Genomic DNA, 24,882 nt, shown 5'->3' on the forward strand with positions numbered 1-24,882 from the left:
TGATTAATATATTCTAAAATTCCTTAACTTACATGTATTTTTAATATTTTATCCTTTCTATTCTCTCTCTTCTCCATATTACATTAGTATATCAGTATTTCTGATTTACTTAAAGTATAGTCATGCAGCGGACTTTCAAATTGTTTAATTGGTGTTATATCATTGAATTCTTCTAACTGATAATTGCTTTTCAACTTCTCTATTATCCTCAATACCTTTCAAAATAATATCACCTAATCCTTTAATACCTTGTTTAACTTTTTCAATTGCAGCAACAACTGGTTGATCTTCTTCTCTATATTTTTCATACTTTGTTCTTGGTTGTTTCTCCTATTTTTAACTCTTCTTTTAAGTGTTCTCTTACTCTTCTATTTCACCTAGCTTTTTTAACAACTTCTGGATATATTTTGCAAACATTTATTAGAGGTGAAAAACATTAATTAAAACATTTTACACTGGACATTTATGTTTAATATTTACATTTATTTTTAATGTTTGTGTTTGAAGTTTATGCTTAACATTTACATTTATAAAAATTAGTAAGTAAATGCATTCTTAGTTCACACTTATAGAAATAATAGCAACCACATGTATCTGGATCCCTGGTGGCAATCAGTATAAAGCTTACTACTTTTTAATTTTTCTTATTCTATTATATAATAAAACCCTTTTTTAAATTCATTTATATGTTATGCTAAAATGGCAGTATCATGGTCTAATAGATATGGAATATTATTTTTTAAAGTGTCCTTTTATTAGAGATAAAAATTATTGAACATTTATAAAATGTTGTAATTTATCTCTGAACTTACTTTCATCTGGTTTTCTAGTCATGTCTATCATAAAAAATCAAAACTGATCACTCCAACATTTACTACACATTTCTTTAAAATCATCAAACTTTAAATTACCTCCAATGAACTCATTACAAATATGATTAGTGTCATCTTGTCTAACGATATTTAAAAAATGAAGATTATCTCTGACTAACTGTTTCAGCATTTTGGAAAATGTCTGAGCCAAATAAAAGTAATGTAGTCCTTTGTCTTCATCTACACTCCTGGAAATTGAAATAAGAACACCGTGAATTCATTGTCCCAGGAAGGGGAAACTTTATTGACACATTCCTGGGGTCAGATACATCACATGATCACACTGACAGAACCACAGGCACATAGACAAAGGCAACAGAGCATGCACAATGTCGGCACTAGTACAGTGTATATCCACCTTTCGCAGCAATGCAGGCTGCTATTCTCCCATGGAGACGATCGTAGAGATGCTGGATGTAGTCCTGTGGAACGGCTTGCCATGCCATTTCCACCTGGCGCTTCAGTTGGACCAGCGTTCGTGCTGGACGTGCAGACCGCGTGAGACGACGCTTCATCCAGTCCCAAACATGCTCAATGGGGGACAGATCCGGAGATCTTGCTGGCCAGGGTAGTTGACTTACACCTTCTAGAGCACGTTGGGTGGCACGGGATACATGCGGACGTGCATTGTCCTGTTGGAACAGCAAGTTCCCTTGCCGGTCTAGGAATGGTAGAACGATGGGTTCGATGATGGTTTGGATGTACCGTGCACTATTCAGTGTCCCCTCGACGATCACCAGTGGTGTACGGCCAGTGTAGGAGATCGCTCCCCACACCATGATGCCGGGTGTTGGCCCTGTGTGCCTCGGTCATATGCAGTCCTGATTGTGGCGCTCACCTGTACGGCGCCAGACACGCATACGACCATCATTGGCACCAAGGCAGAAGCGACTGTCATCGCTGAAGACGACACGTCTCCATTCGTCCCTCCATTCACGCCTGTCGCGACACCACTGGAGGCGGGCTGCACGATGTTGGGGCGTGAGCGGAAGACGGCCTAACGGTGCGCGGGACCGTAGCCCAGCTTCATGGAGACGGTTGCGAATGGTCCTCGCCGATACCCCAGGAGCAACAGTGTCCCTAATTTGCTGGGAAGTGGCGGTGCGGTCCCCTACGGCACTGCGTAGGATCCTACGGTCTTGGCGTGCATCCGTGCGTCGCTGCGGTCCGGTCCCAGGTCGACGGGCACGTGCACCTTCCGCCGACCACTGGCGACAACATCGATGTACTGTGGAGACCTTACGCCCCACGTGTTGAGCAATTCGGCGGTACGTCCACCCGGCCTCCCGCATGCCCACTATACGCCCTCGCTCAAAGTCCGTCAACTGCACATACGGTTCACGTCCACGCTGTCGCGGCATGCTACCAGTGTTAAAGACTGCGATGGAGCTCCATATGCCACGGCAAACTGGCTGACACAGACGGCGGCGGTGCACAAATGCTGCGCAGCTAGCACCATTCGACGGCCAACACCGCGGGTCCTGGTGTGTCCGCTGTGCCGTGCGTGTGATCATTGCTTGTACAGCCCTCTCGCAGTGTCCGGAGCAAGTATGGTGGGTCTGACACACCGGTGTCAATGTGTTCTTTTTTCCATTTCCAGGAGTGTAGTAAGATATTCTCTAACTATATACTTATTTTCAAGAATGAAGTCATCAAATACTTCTACTGAATTTTCTTGACACTGATTTAATGGAATAATTTCTTCATTATTTTCAATAAAAGTAGTAATTTTTCGTTACATTTAACTTCAATTTTTTCACATCTTCTTATAAATTTTCGATATTTCAGTTGATCTAAACTTTTATAATAAATGTACAAATGATTAATTTTATTCCAATTCAATCATCCTGCAGCTAGAATATAATTGTCAATCATTAATGTATTTTTTCTACAACCACTCGGTCATATTAAGGCACATTTGGTATATATTTAACATGTTTATTTTTTATTTCTTTTCTGAAATTGTTTTTTGTTCCCAATCAGTATCCATTTGATTAAATAAACTTAATAGTAAATGAGCAGATTATTTTAATTGAGTGATGATATCGTCCGTTCTGAAAAAAAGATTAACTGTACCCATACAAGACAGCTTTAGTAATTTTGCACTTGTTCGATTTTAATCAAGTTTTGTAACTCCAAATATTACATCAAGAAACAATAAGTTATATTTTGATGGCGAAACGATAGAAATTCCTGTTGGTCAATATAGTTTAAAAAACTTGGAAAAATTTATTCGTTCGAAAAAGCCAAATATTCACATTAAAGCAGATGAAATTTTAAACAGAGTTGTCATTGAGAGTGATGTTAAGTTATATATGGATAAAAACCAAGTATTGGAAGTATGCTTGGATTTAGTAACCAAATTGTTGAAGCTAATGAAAAGGCTGTTGCTAACAATGTTCCAAAAATTATTCCATTTGAGTGAATAAAAATAAATTTTAATTTGGCTGAGGGGATGTTTGTAAATCATACTGATCAGTGTCATTGATAAACTAATATTAATGTCTCATTCAAGCCTGATGCGGAATTTGGTGGACCAATAATTCATGAACCACATAATCCTATAAATATTCCTATTTTTGATAAAAATCAAAATTTAGAAATAACTAACTAATGAAAATGATAATTTGATTGACTTTAATGGTGCTTATGTAACAGTTGTTTTAGAAATATCTTAATACATTTTATTTTTATTAAATCATGAACAAAACTGATAGTTATCAGTTTTACTCATTCCCTGTGAATGAGAAGACCAAAAATAATCTAAATGTCCCCAATAACAACACAGAGATTAATATAAATATAGGAGATGGATGGGTAGGAGATGGATGGGTTCATCCAAATCATGCATAATTATGAGTTTTAGTATTATCAGAGCTGATGGTACAGATTATCCATCATATGATGGAAAATCCAATAAAAAATAAATTGATAACTATGTGCCAAAGTTGTTCGATGTCATCACTGTAAAGAAAGGAAACAATATTTTGCCTAGAATGGAACATCCATTCACTGCATCATCTTTCCTTATGAGATTAACTTCGACTATAACCTGTGAGTTAACTATGGAAGGTCATATCGTTAATAATGGTAACATAAAAAGTAATATAATGAAGTACTTTTCCAACTAGATTTGGTAGGTGGGTTTTTCAAAGATTATAAAGAAGTGATGTGGGAGGAGACATAATAGTAATTTTTACTTGGAGTTCAAATGCTGGAGATGCTATTCTCAGAGGGGTTGATAAAAAAGGTGCTGGAATTGAAATAAAAGAAACTCCACCAAAAGGAGGTAAAATTGTAGAACCTATGGTAATTCCTGTTTCTGTCATAATGTAGAGCTAGAAGAAGAAAGATTAAAAAATCCAAAAATTGCAATTTCTGTCTTTGAATCACAAACAGCTGAAACGGCCAGATAGAAGGAAAAAGAAATTCTATACTAGATATTACTCATTATAAAATTCTTCAGCATTTAATATGTCTTACTTTATTTTCGTTGTTTTCTAAACTACTCGAAAAAATAATCAACTAATTCATTCTTCTTTGTTCGATCATGTTAACTTACAAAATATCTATGTGAAAAAGGAAGAAATGACGTTTTTCCTCAAGAATTTTGGAATCTAGATCGGCCAAATAATTATCTGAAAGCATATGATGCTTTCGTCGATTGAGTGACTATGTTAATGTAAATCCCTTCAGTTTTATTGAGAATCATCCTAATTTTGTTACAAATGTGTCTAGAAGAATGAATGTGTTAGCGACACAGAAAACTACAATGAAATTAGTTGCCACTTTTAGTGATAAAATTTCGAAAGATACAGTTGCCTACATAGTCACGCATGGTAAGAAATATTTAACATGTGATGCTCAGCATAGAATTTTATGTGAAAATTTGTAATATTGTTAATATTATTTTTTATTCTATATAAATCGATTCTCTACTGAAGGGGGTACATAAGTTTATAAAGATTGGTGAGTTAGTGCAAAATTAATTATATTACATTACGGGATGTGAATATTTAAATATTATGGAAGGAAAATTTATACGGAGTTTGATAATAAATTTAAAATTATTTTACCAGATAGGTTTAATAAAGCAATAAAAGAATCCGACTTTGAATGTTTTGAAGATGGTGATATTAAACTAAAGTATAACCGATTGAAGAGAGCTAAAAACAATTATTACATTGTTGAAAGGCCTTTCAGAACTCTTTTTTCCTAAATTAAATAAAATTAATATGAGGGTTGGAAATTTAAGAGCGGCAATTATTTATTTACAGCCCTTACAAAATATATACGTTTTTCAAAGTTTTACTGACCTTCAAAGTAGTCACCAGCATTGTGTATAACCCGTTGCCAGCAATGTGGAAGTTGCAGGCTACTCTTAGCAGTGCCAGTCGTGTTGACAGTTCGAGTGGCGCAGTCTATTGCCCGACGAATTTGTAACCGTTCTGAAGCGAAAGCCATGAAGTGTTTCCTTCAGTTTCGAAATCGAGTTGCAGTCAAGATGGCTTGAGTCAGGGGACTGCAGTAGGTGGTATAGCACTTAGCAGCCTCATCAATCAAACAAATCAGTATCAGTTTGCACTGTACATGCTTGAGCATTGTCCTGCAAAATGATGGCCAGGGCCTGCAGAAAGTGTCATCACTTCTGTCTCTAAGCTAGTCATAGGTAGTGTTCCAAAAATGTATAGCATAGAGACAGAAGTGATGACACCTTCTGCAGGACCTGACCATCTTTTTGCAAGACAGTGCTCAAGTACATACAGTGCAAGCTGTTACTGATTTGTTTGACTGATAGGACTGGTAAGTGCTGTACCAGCTACTGCACTCCCCTGACTTGAGCCCTCGTAAGTTCAACTCGATTTCTAAACTGAAGGAAACACTTCACGGCGTTCGCTTCAGAACTGCTACAAATTCGTCAGAGAATAGACCGCGCCGCTCGAACTGTCAAGACAACTGGCACTGCTAAGAGTATTCTGCAACTTCCACATCGCTGGCAACGGATTATACACAATACTTGTGACTAGTTTGAAGGTCAGTAAAACTTTGGAACATGTATCTGTTTTGTACGAGCTGTAAATAAGTAGTTGCCACTATTAAAGTTGCAACCCTCGTAGTACAGGTACGTTTTGCATTTGAAGGTTACTCTCTTTCATAGAATCTTCATTGCCTCGGAGAGTTGTATACATCTCTAGTCGACAGTTTTATGGAATGGTACTCACAATCTTTTTTGGCCGAAGATCAAGAAGAGGAAATCGAGGAAGTAGGCCGGCAGGTAGTGCTGGAAGATGACGCATATCTTGTGCACGATCTTGGAGCTGCGTATGTTGCCGTCCGGGTACCAGACTGTCCACTCGAACGGGTACTCGTACACGATCTGCCGGCCGTAGTCCAGCACCTCCTTCCACGTCATGCGCTTCACGTTCGACGACGTCATGTTGTACACGGGCACCTCGCTGGGGCTGTCGAACCGACAACAGCCGGCGTTAGCGCACACGTTCACAGACAACACAGTCATTTTACATACGAGAATTTATTTTTCTTAAGATAGCTGCTACTGCTATCATATTGTAATTGAAACATGCAACCTATGAAATCTATACGCTGTACACAACTCATTGTAACATTGTACAAGGGTTTAGAAAACTGAATGGCAGCATCTGTTATTGGTACTGTGGGGTGTGAGTTTGTAAGCGTATTGTCATATCACTGGTTTAGTTGTGGAGTATCTTTGCGGGCAGCCGCGTCTGTAGCGAGTCGAGCGCGGGACACGGTACTGTTAGGTTGGGTAGTGTGTAGCTCTGCATGTGAGAGGCTATTTTAGTATTCGGGTTGAAGTGTTGCTACAAGTGTCGTTACAGTAAAGTGATGAAATATGGAAGTCATTTAGAGGAAAGTGCGTCAAGAAGTAATGAAAAAATGAGCAGTGCTGTCGATAACGTATTTGTGTATCCTCTCGTTGCGTGTCGCACAGCATCGATCATCCGCGCCGTGTTCGGTCTCCCAGAATGAACTGATGTGAATCAGCATAAATTAGTTACCGCAAAAGAGTGCGGTCAAGTGCCAGTGTCTTGTGGCGAGCGTGAGGACGTGCGTTCGGTCATCGCGTTTCCGCATTATCAACAATCAGCCGCGCCGCGACGGTTACGCACACGCTCGTACAAGTGAGAACTGAGAAACTGAAAAATTAGCTTTACGAACAGTGTTATATCATTACTAGTGACAAGGAGGACGATTACCAGATATCTGTATGTGTGACGAGCGTAAGAACTTTCGTTCGACCATTCGGCTTCCGCATCATCAACAATCACCCACGTCGTGTCGGTTACGCGTACGCTCGTCCGAATGATATTTTGGACTCTTAATCATCAATATTGTTAATTAGGACAAACATTTACGATTTAGAGTGTAAACAGTGCAACCTGTGGTTTCCATATCGTCTCAGAATATAGATGCTCATACCAGACATAGGACAGTGTTGTATTTTAACGTTGAGTGTCTCCCCTAAACCCGCTTGCATGTTTCGATAGATAATTTCAGGCATGCCAGCAGCAGTGTGGAGCAGAACAGTACGACCGCCGCGGGATTATCAGGTACGTGGTGTGAACGGGGCGCACGGTCACGAAACGACAAACAGTTTAGAAGTACCCCACCCATTCGTACTCCCCGGCGTGTTACAAGTTGACACTTAGGAAAGTGTAAAAGCAGCTGACGAGCTACATCCAAAATCTGTATTCTAGTTATTAATAATTATTGGATATTTCATCTTTCCTTCTGAAAAAATCTAAAAGATAAACAGTTGTCAAGTAATGACGAAAGTAGTTGAACGTTTTGTCAGATTGAAAACAAAGACAAAAACCAATCTCAAATTCATGTCTCAGCAGTTCTGAATGATGGCAAAACAAACAAAAGTTAAGAACTTAATACCGAGTGCAAAAATAAAGTTCCATGACCATCTCAGAGCTGAACGTTTGAAATCATCATATTAGAGGAATACTGACACTTCAGGTTTCATCGCCTGTTTTACATATGAGGTGTGGCTAGAAAAAAACCGGACTACTACTGGTGAAACAATAAAACGAATGCAATAAGGCTGAAAGTCGCGTGGCCTGTCACGTGACTCTCGCTCCGCCTACTGCTCGAGTTTCATCTGCCTCCTGCACTCAGTCTGCCCGTGGCGTCTGTTTTAAGTAGTTGACGTTTTGTCTGTGCGTCGGAAAATGTTGAGTGTACAGAAAGAACAGCGTGTTAACATCAAATTTTGTTTCAAACTAGGAAAATCTGCAAGTGAAACGTTTGTAATGTTACAACAAGTGTATGGCGATGATTGTTTATCGCGAACACAAGTGTTTGAGTGGTTTAAACGATTTAAAGATGGCCGCGAAGACACCAGTGATAACACTCGCACTGGCAAACCATTGTCTGCAAAAACTGATGCAAACATTGAAAAAATCGGTAAACTTGTTCGACAAGATCGCCGTTTAATAATCAGAGCAGTGTCTGAGTTAACAGGAGTTGACAAGGAAGGTGTCGAACAAGTTTATCGATTTTTTCAATGTTTGCATCAGTTTTTGCTGACAATGGTCTGCCAGTGCGAGTGTCATCACTGGTGTCTTCGCGGCCATCTTTAAATCGTTTAAACCACTCAAACACTTGTGTTCGCGATAAACAATCATCGCCGTACACTTGTTGTAACATTACAAACGTTTCACTTGCAGATTTTTCTAGTTTGAAACAAAATTTGATGTTAACACGCTGTTCCTTCTGTACACTCAACATTTTCCGACGCACAGACAAAACGTCAACTACTTAAAACAGACGCCACGGGCAGACTGAGTACAGGAGGCAGATGAAACTCGAGCAGTAGGCGGAGCGAGAGTCACGTGACAGGCCACGCGACTTTCAGCCTTATTGCATTCGTTTTATTGTTTCACCAGTACTAGTCCGGTTTTTTTCTAGCCACACCTCGTATACATCTACATCTACGTGATTAATCTGCTATTCACAATAAAGTGTCTGGCAGAGGGTTTAATGAACCACCTTCAAGCTGTCTCTCTACCATTCCACACTCGAACGACGCGCGGGAAAAACTAGCACTTAACTTTTTCTGTACGAGCCCTGATTTCTCTTATATTATCGTGATGATTATTTCTCCCTATGTAGATGGGTGCCAACAATGCTTCCGCAATTGGAGTAGAAAACTGGTGATTGAAATTTCGTGATAAGATCCCGTAGCAACGAAAAACGCCTTTGTTTTAATGATCGCCACTGAAATTCACGTGTCATATCTGTGGATCTATCTCCCCTATTTCGCGATAGTACAAAACGAGCCGCCCTTCATTGAACTTTTTGGAGGTCATCCGTCAGTCCCACCTGATGCGGATCCCACACTGCACAGCAATATTCCACAATAGGGCGGAAAAGCGTGGTGTAATCAGTCTCTTTAGTAGACCTGTTGCACCTTCCAAGTGTTCTGCCAATGAATTGCACTCTTGGATTTGCTCTACTCACAACATTATATATGCGATCGTTCCAGTTTGAGTTATTTATAATTGTAATCCCTAAGTATTTAATTGAATTTACAGCCTTAAGATTTGTGTGACTTACCACGTAATCGAAAATTAGCGGATTTCTTTTAGTACTCATGTGAATAACTGCACACTTTTCTTTATTCAGGGTCAATTGCCACTTTTCGCACCATACAGATATTGTATCTAAATCATTTTGCAATTCGTTTTGGTCATCTGAAGACTTTACAAGACGGTAAATGACAGCATCATCTGCAAGTAATCTAAGAGGGCTACTCAGATTGTCTCCTATGCCGTTAATATAGATCAGGAACAATACAGGGCCTATAACACAACCTTGGGGAACGCCAGATATTACTTCTGTTTTGCTCGATAACTTTCCGTCTACGAACTGTGACCTTTCTGACAGGAAATCGCGAATCCAGTCGCACAGCTGAAGCGATATTCCATAGGCACACAGTTTGATCAGAAGACGGTTGTGAAGAACGGTGTCGAAAGCCTTCTGGAAATCTAAAAACATGGAGTCAATTTGACGCCCCCTGTCGACAGCACTCATTACTTCATGTGTATAAAGAGCGAGGCGTGTTCCGCAAGAACGATATTTTCTGAACTCGTGCTGACTATGCGTGAGTAAATTATTTTCTTCGAGGTACGTGATAATGTTCGAATACAGTATATGTTCCAAAACCATACTCCAAACCGACGTTAGTGACATGGGCCTGTAATTCAACGGATTACTCCTACTTCCCTTTTTGGGTATTGGTGTGGCTTTAGCAATTTTCTAGTCTGTAGCTACGGGTCTTTCTGTGAGGGAGCGGTTGTACGAGGGCGGTTCAGAAAGTAACCTCCAATTGGTCACAGTGCGGGTTGTGGGGGGAGTAGCGACGCCATCTGTGCGTTCACGCACTCAACAGGTCAGTCAGCATCAAGCCGTGCTCGAGTGAACGTCGTACCTGCGCTAGTTTAGTTTTTGTGGCAGTTTGAAATGTGTGCTGCAAAAGAAAACCCCGCCAAATGTGAAGTGCGTGCTGTCATAAGGTTTTTTACAGCCAAAGGATATTCTGCAGCAGCTATTCATCGTGAGCTTTGTGCCGTGTACGGACCAAGAGTTATGAGTGAAGGAGTTGTCCGTGAATGGGTACGTTTATTTAAAAGTGGACGAGAAAACGTTCATGATGAAGAGAGGAGTGGTAGACCATCATTGGTGACTGACGAACTCGTTCAGACAGTTGATGCAAAAGTTCGTGAAAATCGACCTTTCTCAATGTCGGAGTTGTCTACTGGTTTTCCACAGATTTCTAACACTCTCTTGTACGAGATAGTGACAGCAAGATTGGGTTACCGTAAGTTCTGTGCACGATGGGTGCCCAAAATTCTTACCGACCACCACAAAACTCAAAGAATGGCCTCTGTATTAGACTTTCTGTCACGTTATGAGGACGAAGGAGAACCATTGTTAAACAGAATCGTGACCAGTGACGAAACCTGGATTAAGTACGTGAATCCTGAGACAAAAGAACAATCAAAGATGTGGGCACATTCAAATTCGCCTACCAAACCAAGAAAAGCCTCGCAAGATTTTTCTGCCAGAAAACTGATGGCAACGGTGTTTTGGGATGCCAAAGGGGTGTTGTTGGTTGAATTCATGGAACGTGGTACGACCATTAATCAAGACGTGTACTGTGAAACAATAAAAAAGTTACGACGGGCTATACAGAACAAACGCCGTGGTATGCTGACTTCCGGTATCGTTTTTTTGCACGATAACGCCCGTCCTCACTCTGCTCGCAGAACAACGGCCCTTCTTGAGTCCTTCAAGTGGGACGTTATCAACCATCCACCTTACAGCCCAGACCTGGCGCCAAGTGATTATCACCTCTTCATGCATTTGAAGAAATGGCTCGGGTCACAGCGGTTTGATGACGACGAAGAGCTCAAAGATGCGGTCACAGGCTGGCTCCAGGCACAAGTGGGTGATTTTTATGTAGAAGGAATTTCAAAGCTTGTGAAGAGATACGATAAGTGCCTCAATCGCTATGGAGACAATGTAGAAAAATAGTGCAAAGATGTAGTTGTAAGATGCATATATTAAAATATTTTTATTTAACTTGGTGTATTTTTTTTAAATCAACCGGAGGTTACTTTCTGAACGGCCCTCGTATGTAACTGCTAAATATAGAGATATTGTTTCAGCATACTCTGAGAGGAACCTGACTGGTATACAATCTGGACATGAAGCCTTGCGTTTATTAAGTGATTTAAGCTGCTTTGCGATACTGAGGATATCTACTTCCATGTTTCTCATCTTGGCAGTTGTTCTTCATTGGAATTCAGGAATATTTACTTCGTCTTCTTTGCTGAAGGAGTTTCGGAAAACCGTGCTTTGCTGGCACTGTCATCAGTGACTTCACCGTTGTTATCGTTCAGTGAAGGTATTGATTGCGTTTGCTACAGGTGTGCTTTGTGTATGACCAGAATCTCTCTGTGTTTTCTGCCAGATTTCGAGACAGAGTGTTGTTATGGAAATTATTAAAAGCATCTCGCACTAGAGTATGTGCTATATTTCGAACTTCTGTAAAACTTTGCCAGTCTTGGGGATTTTGCGTTCTTTTAAATTTGGCATGGTTTTTTCGCTGCTTTGCAACAGCGATCTGACCCGTTTTGTGTACCATGGGCGAATCAGTACCATCACTTATTAATTTATGTGGTATATATCTCTCAATTGCTGTCGATACTATCTCTTTGAAATCATTCCACAACTTTTCTTCGCTTACATGATCGGAAGGAGTGAAGACTGTTTCTTGAAAAGGCGATAAGAGCGTTTTTATCAGCTTTTATAAATAGATATACTTTGCGTTTATTTTTGATGGTTGTAGGTGCAACGGCATTCAGCCTAGCAGCAACTGCCTTGTGGTCGCTAATCCCTGTATTCGTCATTCCCTACTTGTCCAGGATTATTTGTTGCTAGGAGATCAAGTAGGCTTTCGCAACCATTTTCGCTTCCAGTGGGCTCATGAACTAATTGTTGAAAATAATTTTCTGAGAAAGTATTCAGTACAATTTCGGATGACGTTTTATGTCCGCCACCGGTTTTAAATGCATAATTTTTCCAGCATATCGAGGGTAGATTGAAGTCACCACCGACTATAACTGTATGAGTTGGGAACCTATTTGAAATAAAATTCAAGTTTTCTTTGAACTTTTCAGCAACTATATCTTATGAGTCGGGGGATAGGTAAAACGATCCAATTAATAGTTTAGTCCGATTGTCAAGTATAACCTCTACCCATAGCCAGCCTGTTAGACTGATACGGTTCCTACTTTGACAGTGCTGACTTCTCCAACATCCCTTGATCATACGCTAGTGATGTTTACAGCCGACTCTGAAACAGTCGTGTGATGAGTATTATTTTACAGACATTTCTGAAAATATCTTCCGTTTGCATTAACGCACAACCAGGATCTGAATGTTAATTTTGTTTAAGACGCTCTAAAGAAGCAGGTGTTTCACAAACAATGGCTGTAGGTTCAGCCAAACTGACAACCAGCTCTTCTGGAGTGTCTGTGGGGGTCTCGTACACCAAAAGGTTAATCTCCCTTCTTCATAGGAGTAAGGTCGGGAGAGCTGTCACGTGAAAACAGCATAACATAAACAAGAGTAATGTAGCGAGCGCAGGGGGAACAGGAAACGTACAAATTAAAATCTCAGAGCAGCCTCAACTTTCCTTTATTGAGCATGTTTCTGTCGACAGACGTGAGCATCTCCAGAAATTATGTAGACAAGGGGCACACGTTAAATACATCTGCGTATCGCGGTGTCTACGTACACCATTCCACATTGAAGACCAAACGAACTGGTGCACGTGCCTAACATCGAGTAGGACCCCCGCGAGCACGCAGAAGTGCCGCAGCACGACGTGGCATCAACTCGACTAATGTCTGAAGTGGTGCTGACCACTTCGTCCATGGGGTCTGCAGTGTGCACAGTTTACGATAGCTACTTTTACAGATTATGTGTACTTAAACGTTTGAACAATAAAGTACTGCAAAAGTGAGAAACTTTATGATTGAGGTTTTTTTCTGACAACAGCGCAGTGTAGATGTTTATTCTTAAATACTGTAAGCCGGGTTAACATGCAACAGATAGCTCTGCATCTGTCTGTTCGTGCATAGTGGCATAGTGCTGTCATTAGTGGTGTGAGTTACAAGTACAAGCGTTACAGATAATTTACAGCTATGGAATTCTTTGATTCTATCACTGTTTACAAAGGGTTACGAGAAGACCTTATATGAAAGGATGTTATGACATCTCTGTGCAGACAATCAGTTGTCACTAGCTATCTATCAATAACATAAAATTCAAGTTAGTCTTATGTGTGTGTGGAGTACTTGCGTAAACGGATGGGAAGCTGAGGACATTATGCACCTCTCTTGATGAAATAAAAGCTTTTAATTGCATGAATCGAGATAGTATAGGCTGAATCTCATGGAATTAGAAGAAAAGTTCATTAACGATTTCTGTCACATATTTATATCGCATTTCTGTCGCATATCATTCTCAGATGTCAACAAGATGAAAAATATTTGAGTCTGGAGTTTGTCAGTAAACAAGACACATGATATATAAATTCAGATTATTTCTTTAAAATTGTAAAACATGTGGAACATTAAAATAAACGACGTAAAAACGCGTTTAGGGACAATATCCGACGGTTGAGTTACAAAAATATCTTGTCACAAACTGCAATAAAACAAACTCAAGGCAGTTTATACGACATAGCTCTAATATGGTGTTTTTTTAACACAAAATCATTAAATGTTGAGTAAAGTAGATCTTTATAAATTCCTGAAGTGAACATAGATACAGAATTCTAACGGCCGTTCGATATTTATGATTTTATGCACAACTAGGGTTCTCCTGCCCTCGGCATCAGCGTCCAATGAGGCTGCAAAATGACGGGGCATTTACACTGACGAATTTCAATATATTATGCCTTTTAATGTTGTATTCTGAAGTAAGTCTGTGTTTTCGAAGGATATTTTTAGGGTTGAAGAAGGCTATCGTATTCATTTGAGACATCAGTTTGTAAATTTCGTGTTTTGTCTGCTGTTGAATCGAAATTACACTTCGATAGGTTTTCCCTACTTCCGTGTTTTCTGTACGCTTGAGTCCACAGCAAAATTGATTTCTTACAGGTGGACTATTTTCCCCGCGTATGTTGCATTTTATTTGTAATTTCACTCGGTAATTCTGAGCACCTTGGTGCAAAGATTGACTGCTAACAACTGTAACGAAGAGATAGTTGAGGTCGTAATTCCACTCATTAACATTTTCGCTGTATTATCGTGCGACAGCTCATCATTAGACATAACCGAGTAGTCAGAATCATGCGTGAAATTGTGGCTGCAGATTGAAGAAGCGAAATATTGTAACAAAACAAACGTGTCACATTAACGGAGGACATTTAAAAAGAATAGCAGTGTCTATAGCAACAAAATTAGAAGAAACAGACACGTTTATTTTATATCACTTAAGTCTCTGAAGTTCGAAATTGGGTAGTACGTGACAACAAAAACATTAGCTCAGTTATCCAATAGTGTAAAATGTCTGGCAGGTGACAAAGGAAATCTTATGTACAAACTATAATTATTTTTTCTGGAATACTTACTGAATTCTACAGACGAGTTTTTAGGTAAAAATTAGGAGAATGTGTAGTATTCCAGGCAATCACGTTTGCTTATGTGTCACCAGTAAAATGAACGAAGTAAATGAATAAATTATTTAGTTTTCTTGGTTAATAAAAGTTTTAATTAATAGAAATATTAGTAACAAGTACTAATAAGTGATCGTTATACACACTAACGAATCAAGAATATGTAACCTGTAAACTGAGTAGTTTCAGGTTATTACAACAGAAATCATCTAAACAGTCTGTGGTATTACAACTGGTGGTAAAGTAAGCAGTCAGGCCTCGTTCAGCGGAAGAAGACAGAGGAATAACGGTTTCCCTACGATAGAGAGAGCTTATGAAAAAACCGTACGATTCATAATGAAATACTGCTTTTGGGTGGGGTCCTCGTCTCGTTGGACAGCAGGCCACATCAGACAGATCTAAAGAACCGCTGCGTAATCGGTCCTTGCAATCTGTTCCAAAAACAGGGGGCGAAAATGCGATTTTTGAGGGTGGCCGTATCTGCGGCTCTGTTGATCTCAGAGATAAGTGGTCAAGTGTTTTGGGTAGCCGCTGGCCTAGCGACAATTTGAGTATATATCGGAAGAACGCGGTTGCTATAGCTATCTTAGAGTAGAGGGTCAAAATTTAAACACTACGTACTTCCTCCAGCCCAGGCAAGTTGAGAAAATACACTCCTGGAAATGGAAAAAAGAACACATTGACACCGGTGTGTCAGACCCACCATACTTGCTCCGGACACTGCGAGAGGGCTGTACAAGCAATGATCACACGCACGGCACAGCGGACACACCAGGAACCGCGGTGTTGGCCGTCGAATGGCGCTAGCTGCGCAGCATTTGTGCACCGCCGCCATCAGTGTCAGCCAGTTTGCCGTGGCATACGGAGCTCCATCGCAGTCTTTAACACTGGTAGCATGCCGCGACAGCGTGGACGTGAACCGTATGTGCAGTTGACGGACTTTGAGCGAGGGCGTATAGTGGGCATGCGGGAGGCCGGGTGGACGTACCGCCGAATTGCTCAACACGTGGGGCGTGAGGTCTCCACAGTACATCGATGTTGTCGCCAGTGGTCGGCGGAAGGTGCACGTGCCCGTCGACCTGGGACCGGACCGCAGCGACGCACGGATGCACGCCAAGACCGTAGGATCCTACGCAGTGCCGTAGGGGACCGCACCGCCACTTCCCAGCAAATTAGGGACACTGTTGCTCCTGGGGTATCGGCGAGGACCATTCGCAACCATCTCCATGAAGCTGGGCTACGGTCCCGCACACCGTTAGGCCGTCTTCCGCTCACGCCCCAACATCGTGCAGCCCGCCTCCAGTGGTGTCGCGACAGGCGTGAATGGAGGGACGAATGGAGACGTGTCGTCTTCAGCGATGAGAGTCGCTTCTGCCTTGGTGCCAATGATGGTCGTATGCGTGTTTGGCGCCGTGCAGGTGAGCGCCACAATCAGGACTGCATACGACCGAGGCACACAGGGCCAACACCCGGCATCATGGTGTGGGGAGCGATCTCCTACACTGGCCGTACACCACTGGTGATCGTCGAGGGGACACTGAATAGTGCACGGTACATCCAAACCATCATTGAACCCATCGTTCTACCATTCCTAGACCGGCAAGGGAACTTGCTGTTCCAACAGGACAATGCACGTCCGCATGTATCCCGTGCCACCCAACGTGCTCTAGAAGGTGTAAGTCAACTACCCTGGCCAGCAAGATCTCCGGATCTGTCCCCCATTGAGCATGTTTGGGACTGGATGAAGCGTCGTCTCACGCGGTCTGCACGTCCAGCACGAACGCTGGTCCAACTGAGGCGCCAGGTGGAAATGGCATGGCAAGCCGTTCCACAGGACTACATCCAGCATCTCTACGATCGTCTCCATGGGAGAATAGCAGCCTGCATTGCTGCGAAAGGTGGATATACACTGTACTAGTGCCGACATTGTGCATGCTCTGTTGCCTGTGTCTATGTGCCTGTGGTTCTGTCAGTGTGATCATGTGATGTATCTGACCCCAGTAATGTGTCAATAAAGTTTCCCCTTCCTGGGACAATGAATTCACGGTGTTCTTATTTCAATTTCCAGGAGTGTAGGTTGGCTCTTTCGCATTAGTTGTGGTCTAGGGTGGAGCTCACGCGGCCTATAAAACCACCAAAAATATTGATTTTTGGGTACAAAAAGTACCAATTGTGGGGATGGTCACATCAATAATTTCCTTTCATGGCAACCTATAGAAATTCTTACCATAAGTTCTTAACATGATCTTCTTGGGGAACCTTGAAACTTTTTTTCGATATCGTTATCCGTTACGGAGATTCGGAATTTCAGAGTTACCGTACTTATGCAAGTAATATCCGGCATGAAGCGTAAATGTAGTTTTAAATGACGTAGTGAACACATGAGAAGGTTCTACGGTCATCGCATCAATACTGATGACACCAAACTACGCTCGTAGTTAGCAATTTTTCACCAATCAAACATTTATGACGCTCTGTCTCTGCATAATGGGCATTTCACGCCTGTGCGGATATGCCACAAGTGGTTCCGCAGTGACAAGAAATGGGCTAAAAAATGGTCTTCACGTGCATGCAAAATAGTTAAAATAACTACCAAAAATAATGTAAAACTGGAAAAAATTGCAAATTCTGTAAAATATTTCTAATAACATTTTTAGTCTTTTAAGGTAAATACTAGAAGGTAACAGATAGATTATATAATGGTAAGACAGAGATTTAGGAAACAGGTTTTAAATTGTAAGACATTTCCTGGGGCAGATGTGGACTCTGACCACAATCTATTGGTTATGAGCTGTAGATTAAAACTGAAGAAACTGCAAAACGGTGGGAATTTTAGGAGATGGGACCTGGATAAACTGACTAAACCAGAGGTTGTACAGAGGTCCAGGGAGAGCATAAGGGAACAATTGACAGGAATGGGGGAAAGGAATACAGTAGAAGAAGAATGGGTAGCTATGAGGGATGAAATAGTGAGGGCAGCAGAGGACCAAGTAGGTAAAAAGAGACGAGGGCTAGTAGAAATCTTTGGGTAACAGAAGAAATATCGAATTTAATTGATGAAAGGAAAAACTATAAAAATGCAGTAAATGAAGCAGGCAAAAAGGAATACAAACGTCTCCAAAATGAGATCGACAGGAAGTGCAAAATGGCTAAGCATGGATGGCTAGAGGACAAATGTAAGGATGTAGAGGCTCATCTCACTAGGGGCAAGACAGATACTGCCTACAGGAAAATTAAAGAGACCTTTGGAGGGAAAAGAATCACTTGTATGAATATCAAGAGCTCAGATGGAAACCCAGTTCTAACCAAAGAAGGGAAAGCAGAAAGGTGGAAGGAATGTATAGAGGGTCTATACAAGGGTGATGTACTTGAGGACAATATTATGGAAATGGAAGAGGACGTAGATGAAGATGAAATGGGAGATACGATACTGCGTGAAGAGTTTGACAGAGCACTGAAAGACCTGAGTCGAAACAAGGCCCCGGGAGTAGACAACATTCCATTAGAACTACTGACGGCCTTGGGAGAGTCAGTCTTGACAAAGCTCTACCATCTCGTAAGCAAGATGTATAAGACAGGCGAAATACCCTCAGACTTCAAGAAGAATACAATAATTCCAATCCCAAAGAAAGCAGGTGTTGACAGATGTGAAAATATCAGTAATAAGACACAGCTGCAAAATACTAACGCGAATTCTTTACAGACGAATGGAAAAACTGGTAGAAGCCGACCTCGGGGAAGATCAGTTTGGATTCCGTAGAAATGTTGGAACACGTGAGGCAATACTGACATTATGGCTTATCTTAAAAGAAAGATTAAGGAATGGCAAACCTACGTTTCTAGCATTTGTAGGCTTAGAGAAAGCTTTGACAATGGTGACTGGAAAACTCTCTTTCAAATTCTAAAGGTGGCATGGTTAAAATACATGGAGCGAAAGGCTATTTACAATTCGTGCAGAAACCAGATGGCAATTATATGAGTAGAGGGGCATGAAAGGGAAGCAGTGATTGGGAAGGGAGTGAGACAGGGTTGTAGCCTCTCCCCGATGTTATTCAATCTGAATATTGAGAAAGCAGAGAAGGAAACAAAAGAGAAATTCGGAGTAGGTATTAAAATCCATGGAGAAGAAATTAAAACTTTGAGGTTCGCCGATGACATTGTAATTTTGTCAGAGACAGCAAAGGACTTCGAAGAGCAGTTGAACGGAATGGACAGTGTCTTGAAAGGAGGATACAAGATGAACATCAACAAAAGCAAAACGAGGATAATGGAATGTAGTCGAATTAAGTAGGGTGATGCTGAGGGAATTAGATTAGGAAATGAGACACTTAAAGTAGTAAAGGAGTTTTGCTATTTGGGGAGAAAAATAACTGATGATGGTCGAAGTTCAAATGGCTCTGAGCACTATGAGACTTAACAGCTGTGGTCATCAGTCCCCTAGAACTTAGAACTACTTAAACCTAACTACCCTAAGGACATCACACACATCCATGCCCGAGGCAGGATTCGAACCTGCGACCGTAGCAGTCGCGCGGTCCCGGACTGAGCGCCTAGAACCGGATGGTCGAAGTAGAGAGGATATAAAATGTAGACTGTAGGAAAGTATTTCTGAGGAAGAGAAGTTTGTTAACATCGGGTATTGATTTAAGTGTCAGGAAGTCTTTTCTGAAAGTATTTGTATGAAGTGCAGCCATGTATGGAAGTGAAACATGGACGATAAATAGTTCGGACAACAAGAGAATAGAAGCTTTCGAAATGTGGTGCTACAGAAGAATGCTGAAGATTAGATGGGTAGATCACATAACTGATGATGAAGTATTGAATAGAATTGGGGAGAAGAGGAGTTTGTGGCCCAACTTGACAAGAAGAAGAGACCGGTTGGTATGGCATGTTCTGAGGCATCAGGGGATCACAAATTTAGCATTGGAGGGCAGCGTGGAGGGTACAAATTGTAGAGGGAGACCAAGAGATCAATACACTAAGCAGATTCAGAAGGATGTAGGTTGGAGTAGGTACTGTGAGATGAAGAAGCTTGCACAGGATAGAGTAGCATGGAGAGCTGCAGCAAACCAGTCTCAGGACTGAAGACCACAACAGCAACAAGATAAATTGCTATCAATGAGCAAAGTATTCAGAAAAAAATGTAAAGGAAACAGTTTTTCGTTAATGTCATTTTTGTTAAACTTATTTGTTGTTTACATTTTTTGTCAAAGCAAATAAATTGATGACGAAACTATATTGAACTTCAGAATTAGTTTAATATAGTCCACCACCGGTAGCTGAGTGTTCAGCGCTACAGAAAGTCAGTCCTAAGGGCCTGGGTTCGATTCCCGGCTGGGTCGGAGATTTTCTCCACTCAGGAACTGGGTGTTGTGTTGTCCCAGTCATCATCATTTCATCCCCATCGTCGCGCAAGTCGCCGAAGCGGCATCAAATCGAAAGACTTGCACCCGGCGAACGGTCTACCCGATGGGAGGCCCTAGTCACACGACATTTCCCTTTTTTTTAGTTTTATATAAACAGCACACCATGCTGTAATAGGGAGAAGAAGGGAACCAGGGGGAAAAGTGCTCCTGTCTGAGCATAGAAAACGCGAATACGCTCTTCTTTAGAAGACTCAGAGCGAAAAGTGGGGAACCATCTGCCTAAGCCCTCATTGCACCTTCCTCGGCATAAATTTAGACATGCGAATATATTTGCACTTTTCTATACTGAAAGAGAGTAGCAGAGAGATTGTGGTGGTGGAAGAGAGAGGATAAGGCCAATGGGAGGGAAAGAGAGAGAAGACAATGAGGGTGCGAGAGACAATGTGGCAATGAAAGAGATAGAGATGGGTGACACAATAGCAGTGGGAGCCAAAGAGAGAGAGGGAGTATTGATGGTGAATGAGAGACAGTGGCAGTAAAACAGAAAGAGAGATGGTTGGAGACAGAAGCAGTGGGAGCAAATGAGAGAGGATAGAGTGGAAATGAAAAACAATGATGAGACCATTCTCAGGCTTGGGAGTTTGGAACCTCCCAGACTAGCAACTCTTAACACGTGGGTATAGGGGAAGGCGCATTTTGCACCGAAGTTTTCAACTCTTACGTAAAAGGAAAAAATTAAGTTAGCCATCCCCAGAATTTTTTGAGCTGTCGAGTTATGATAAAGACAGTCGCAGTAGGAAAGAAAGCAAAAGTAAACGGTGTAAGTGAGAGAGGAGACAGTGGATGTAGGATATATGTAAGTCAATGGGAGAAAAAGAAAACAGTGGGAGAGAGACGGTATATAGAAGGTAGCAGTAAGAGGGAGATGCTGAATATGAATGCTTTTTAACTGCAAATAGAGACTGGGTAAATTGATTTAGATTATTGTGTGTTAAAAGATCACGAATATGTTCGCATGCCAAAAGTTCTGGTGAAAAAGGCGGATGAGGATCGAAACAGCCAGTTCGCCACTTTTCTGTCAGTCTTGTAAAGAGGAACATATTCGCCTTTTTGAGCTCTGACGTGTGCATTGTTTCGCTGATTCTTCTTAGGTTTGTTTGACTGAGGACTGAATTGATTGCGAAGATGAGATTAGACTAATTACAGCCGCAAAGAGACGTATGAGTAATCTTCTTCCTATACGTTATCCGCAAATGTAACCGATTAAAAATGAAACACGAACGGTGAGTCCCATAGTGCTCAGAGCCAGAAACACGAACACATTTTTCACTAAAAAGGTCGCAGTACTTTGAAGTTTAGAGTCAACAACGGAAAGAAAAATATTTGACGACAAAACTTATGCCAACAGGTGTGTAAACAAAACTACTGCAATAATTGCGTTTTACAAAATTGAAAGATGTTTACAGCATACATACTGAATCCCCGAGTAAAGCTTGTTTCGTAGCAGGCGTTGTTTATATCTCAACACATTATAGAAACTTAATATTTCCGAATATCGGAATTGCAATGTCTTTACTATTTCTGGAACAATACAAGACAGGTACATTTTCCGAATACTGTAACGATCCTAGGAGACTAGCAGATATTTCTTGCGACTAAGTGCACTGCAGAATTTCTCGCTGTGGGCGGGCCACAAGACCTTGCATAAGAGAGGAATACGATGCTGCTCAGCCGTTGCCTCCTGTCCTGCCATCTACCGGCACTTTTCTTCACTTGTTCTAGCGTGGGCACCACAGCCAGCGCGCTCTCTACAACATCAAGGTGGCGTCAGATGGCAGCACTTTCCACGTTGCGCTCATAGCCAATTTTACTAGGCTTTCCGTTAAGGTTCAAATGGCTCTGAGCACTATGGGACGTAACTTCTGAGGTCATCAGTCCCCTAGAACTTAGAACTACTTAAACCTCACTAACCTAAGGACATCACACACATCCATGCCCGAGGCAGGCTTCGAACCTGCGACCGTAGCGGTCGCGCGGTTCCAGACTGTAGCGCCTAGAATCGCTCGGTCACACAGGCCTGCAGATTACAAATTCCTTTATTTTTCTCATCCTTGTCACGGTGAGTACCGCACTGTAGGTACACTGTACATTTGGAGCATGTCATCGACTTTACACACACTGAGCGTTTATATTTATCGCTGGATGAATTGTGTCAAATAAATTCAAATCAGCCCCAGTCCCCTACCTGCAATGTTTCCTGGAAGTTTCTCTTTATTTAAGGGAAAGACAGCCAAGAATATTCTCCAAAATATTCCCAGTTGGGACGGCCTCTACCGCACTACCACATCAGCTGCTATGGCCAAAAAGAACTGCACTCTTCAATGGATCAGAACTCGAACAACCGACTTACTCCACTCTTCAAGCAAGACAGCGGAATATACAGGGTGTTTCAAAATTAATATACTGGTTTTAAGGCTTGGTAGCACGTATTACATTCACCCTACAATTATAAATAATACACCAAATGAAACAGAAACACAAACAGTTTTTCTTACAATTATTCAGTGTGAACACCGATCACACGTCGAGTCGATAGGCGAGTTGTTCCGAAACCTTGATCAATGTGTCAGGAGTAACTGTTACAATAACACTGTTTCTAAAGTCGGATAGATCAGCTGGCGTCGGAGGCGCATACACATGATCGCGTCAGATCGTGTGTGAACGTGGAGGTGATGCATAGAACGCTGTGTAACCGGCCCCTTGCGCCCAATCCACCGGCTGGATACAGCGTCGATTAACCAGTCGCGTACTGAGTTACGCCAGTGAGGATAAAGCTGTGCTGTTCAACTTCTTCCCATTGAGGCACGGACTATAGCTGTAGTACATCAAGATAAGAAACAACAGTTACAGTTGATTCACCGAAAAAGAAATGCCCGTAAACTTTTCTCAGGGATAGTTCTTGGAGCTAAGTGTGAAAGACTCGCACTCGCTCAACACTTTTTCCCTTCACTCTTTGTCATTCCATGTCCTTCCCATTGCGGACAGGTATACAAACAAAAATGTTTGAGATGCTCTTTCATTTGGTGTATTATTTACAACTGTAAGTTGAACGTAATAAATGCTACAACGCCTTGAAACTGGTATGTTCATTTTGAAACACCCTGTATTTTTAAAACAGCTTGTCGCCTTCGATCACTTCTCTCAAATACTCTGAAGCATACACCACCAAGTAAGTAGGGCTACGTCTACGATAGCTCCTTCCAAAATGTTTTTCACACCTAGCTCTCTTCTAAAAATTGGAGACAGCAGTTCTGTAGTGTTTTTACGGTATTCTTACTCTGGCTGTGATTATCACCATCAATAATTGGTTCAAAAGCTAGCGAACTGTCATGCAGTTACTTCTATGTTTATCAGCATCCCCACCTTGGGTTTCTTTGTATCAGTGACCTCCGCCTTTTGGTCATAAAAGCTTTTTCCGATACTGTTATGTACTGGAAGAAATGCTTTTTTATTTTCCTGCTTTTACCCTGTTTGTACTGGTATTTGAGAAATTAAACTTCCATCTCAGTAGAGAAATCAGTAGCATCCTCAAGCAACGCTCGTGGGCCCCTTGAATGATATCATTTCCCTGTTGTTCAAAATTTTCCTTGCAACTTCCATGACTTCTTTGCAAGAATGCTATTTTTAATGTGGCTAAATAGATAGTGACGAATTCTAATCATTCACTGAACCTTTCTTCAAGTTCCTTGTTTACTCCCACTAAAACTGCAGTCATACACAGTTGAGAAGTGCTCTAAGAGAAACTTTAGGCTGCCAGCTCAACTTTATCATGACCAGTACCTTCTGTTACCTCGTCAAGATAATTCTCCCTGGTGCATCACTAAAAATCAAACCTAACAATTCATATTGGCTTGTAACATTGTTTTAACTTTTACAGAAGTCAGTTATACCACATTAAGCTGTTTATTAGTCACCGCACACCATTTTTTTCCTATGTCACAACTTATTCTTGGCGTATTCAATTCACCATCGATCAATGTAATTCTTTTAGTGCGGTTTCTCACAGCCGCGAATTATGAACTTTCCGAGAAAGATGTCTTCTTTCCTCTTGTTACCTCTTACATGCTAACATCTTTTCGTGGTGTCCTCCGTGCTGCTCACAACAAGAAATCTGCTTTGGCACAGCTGAACTATGAATATAAATACTTTGTGTTAAAGAATTTCTTGCTAAAGCAATTTCGTTTTAACACTGAAGACCAAAAATAGTTTTTTAGAACGAGAACCAGCTGAAAGTTGATTAAATTTACGAGGGTGTGCTGAAAACTAATGCTTCCGAACTTTTTATGTGAAAACTCTTAAAACTTTGTAAATAAAACGAACCCCATTAACATTCTACATCTTT

General features: G+C 41.3%; 1 protein-coding gene across 1 annotated transcript in view; it reads right to left on the reverse strand.

The window, feature by feature from the left end:
• LOC126260059 (putative fatty acyl-CoA reductase CG5065) overlaps positions 1–24,882 on the reverse strand; it is a 468,918-nt gene that overhangs the window by 93,090 nt on the left and 350,946 nt on the right. Inside the window, exon 7 of the mRNA XM_049957250.1 lies at positions 6,095–6,334. Coding sequence (XP_049813207.1) covers positions 6,095–6,334 — 240 coding nt within the window. The remainder of the gene's footprint in view (positions 1–6,094; positions 6,335–24,882) is intronic.

Source organism: Schistocerca nitens, chromosome 5, assembly GCF_023898315.1.
Source record: "Schistocerca nitens isolate TAMUIC-IGC-003100 chromosome 5, iqSchNite1.1, whole genome shotgun sequence".
Taxonomy (NCBI): domain Eukaryota; kingdom Metazoa; phylum Arthropoda; class Insecta; order Orthoptera; family Acrididae; genus Schistocerca; species Schistocerca nitens.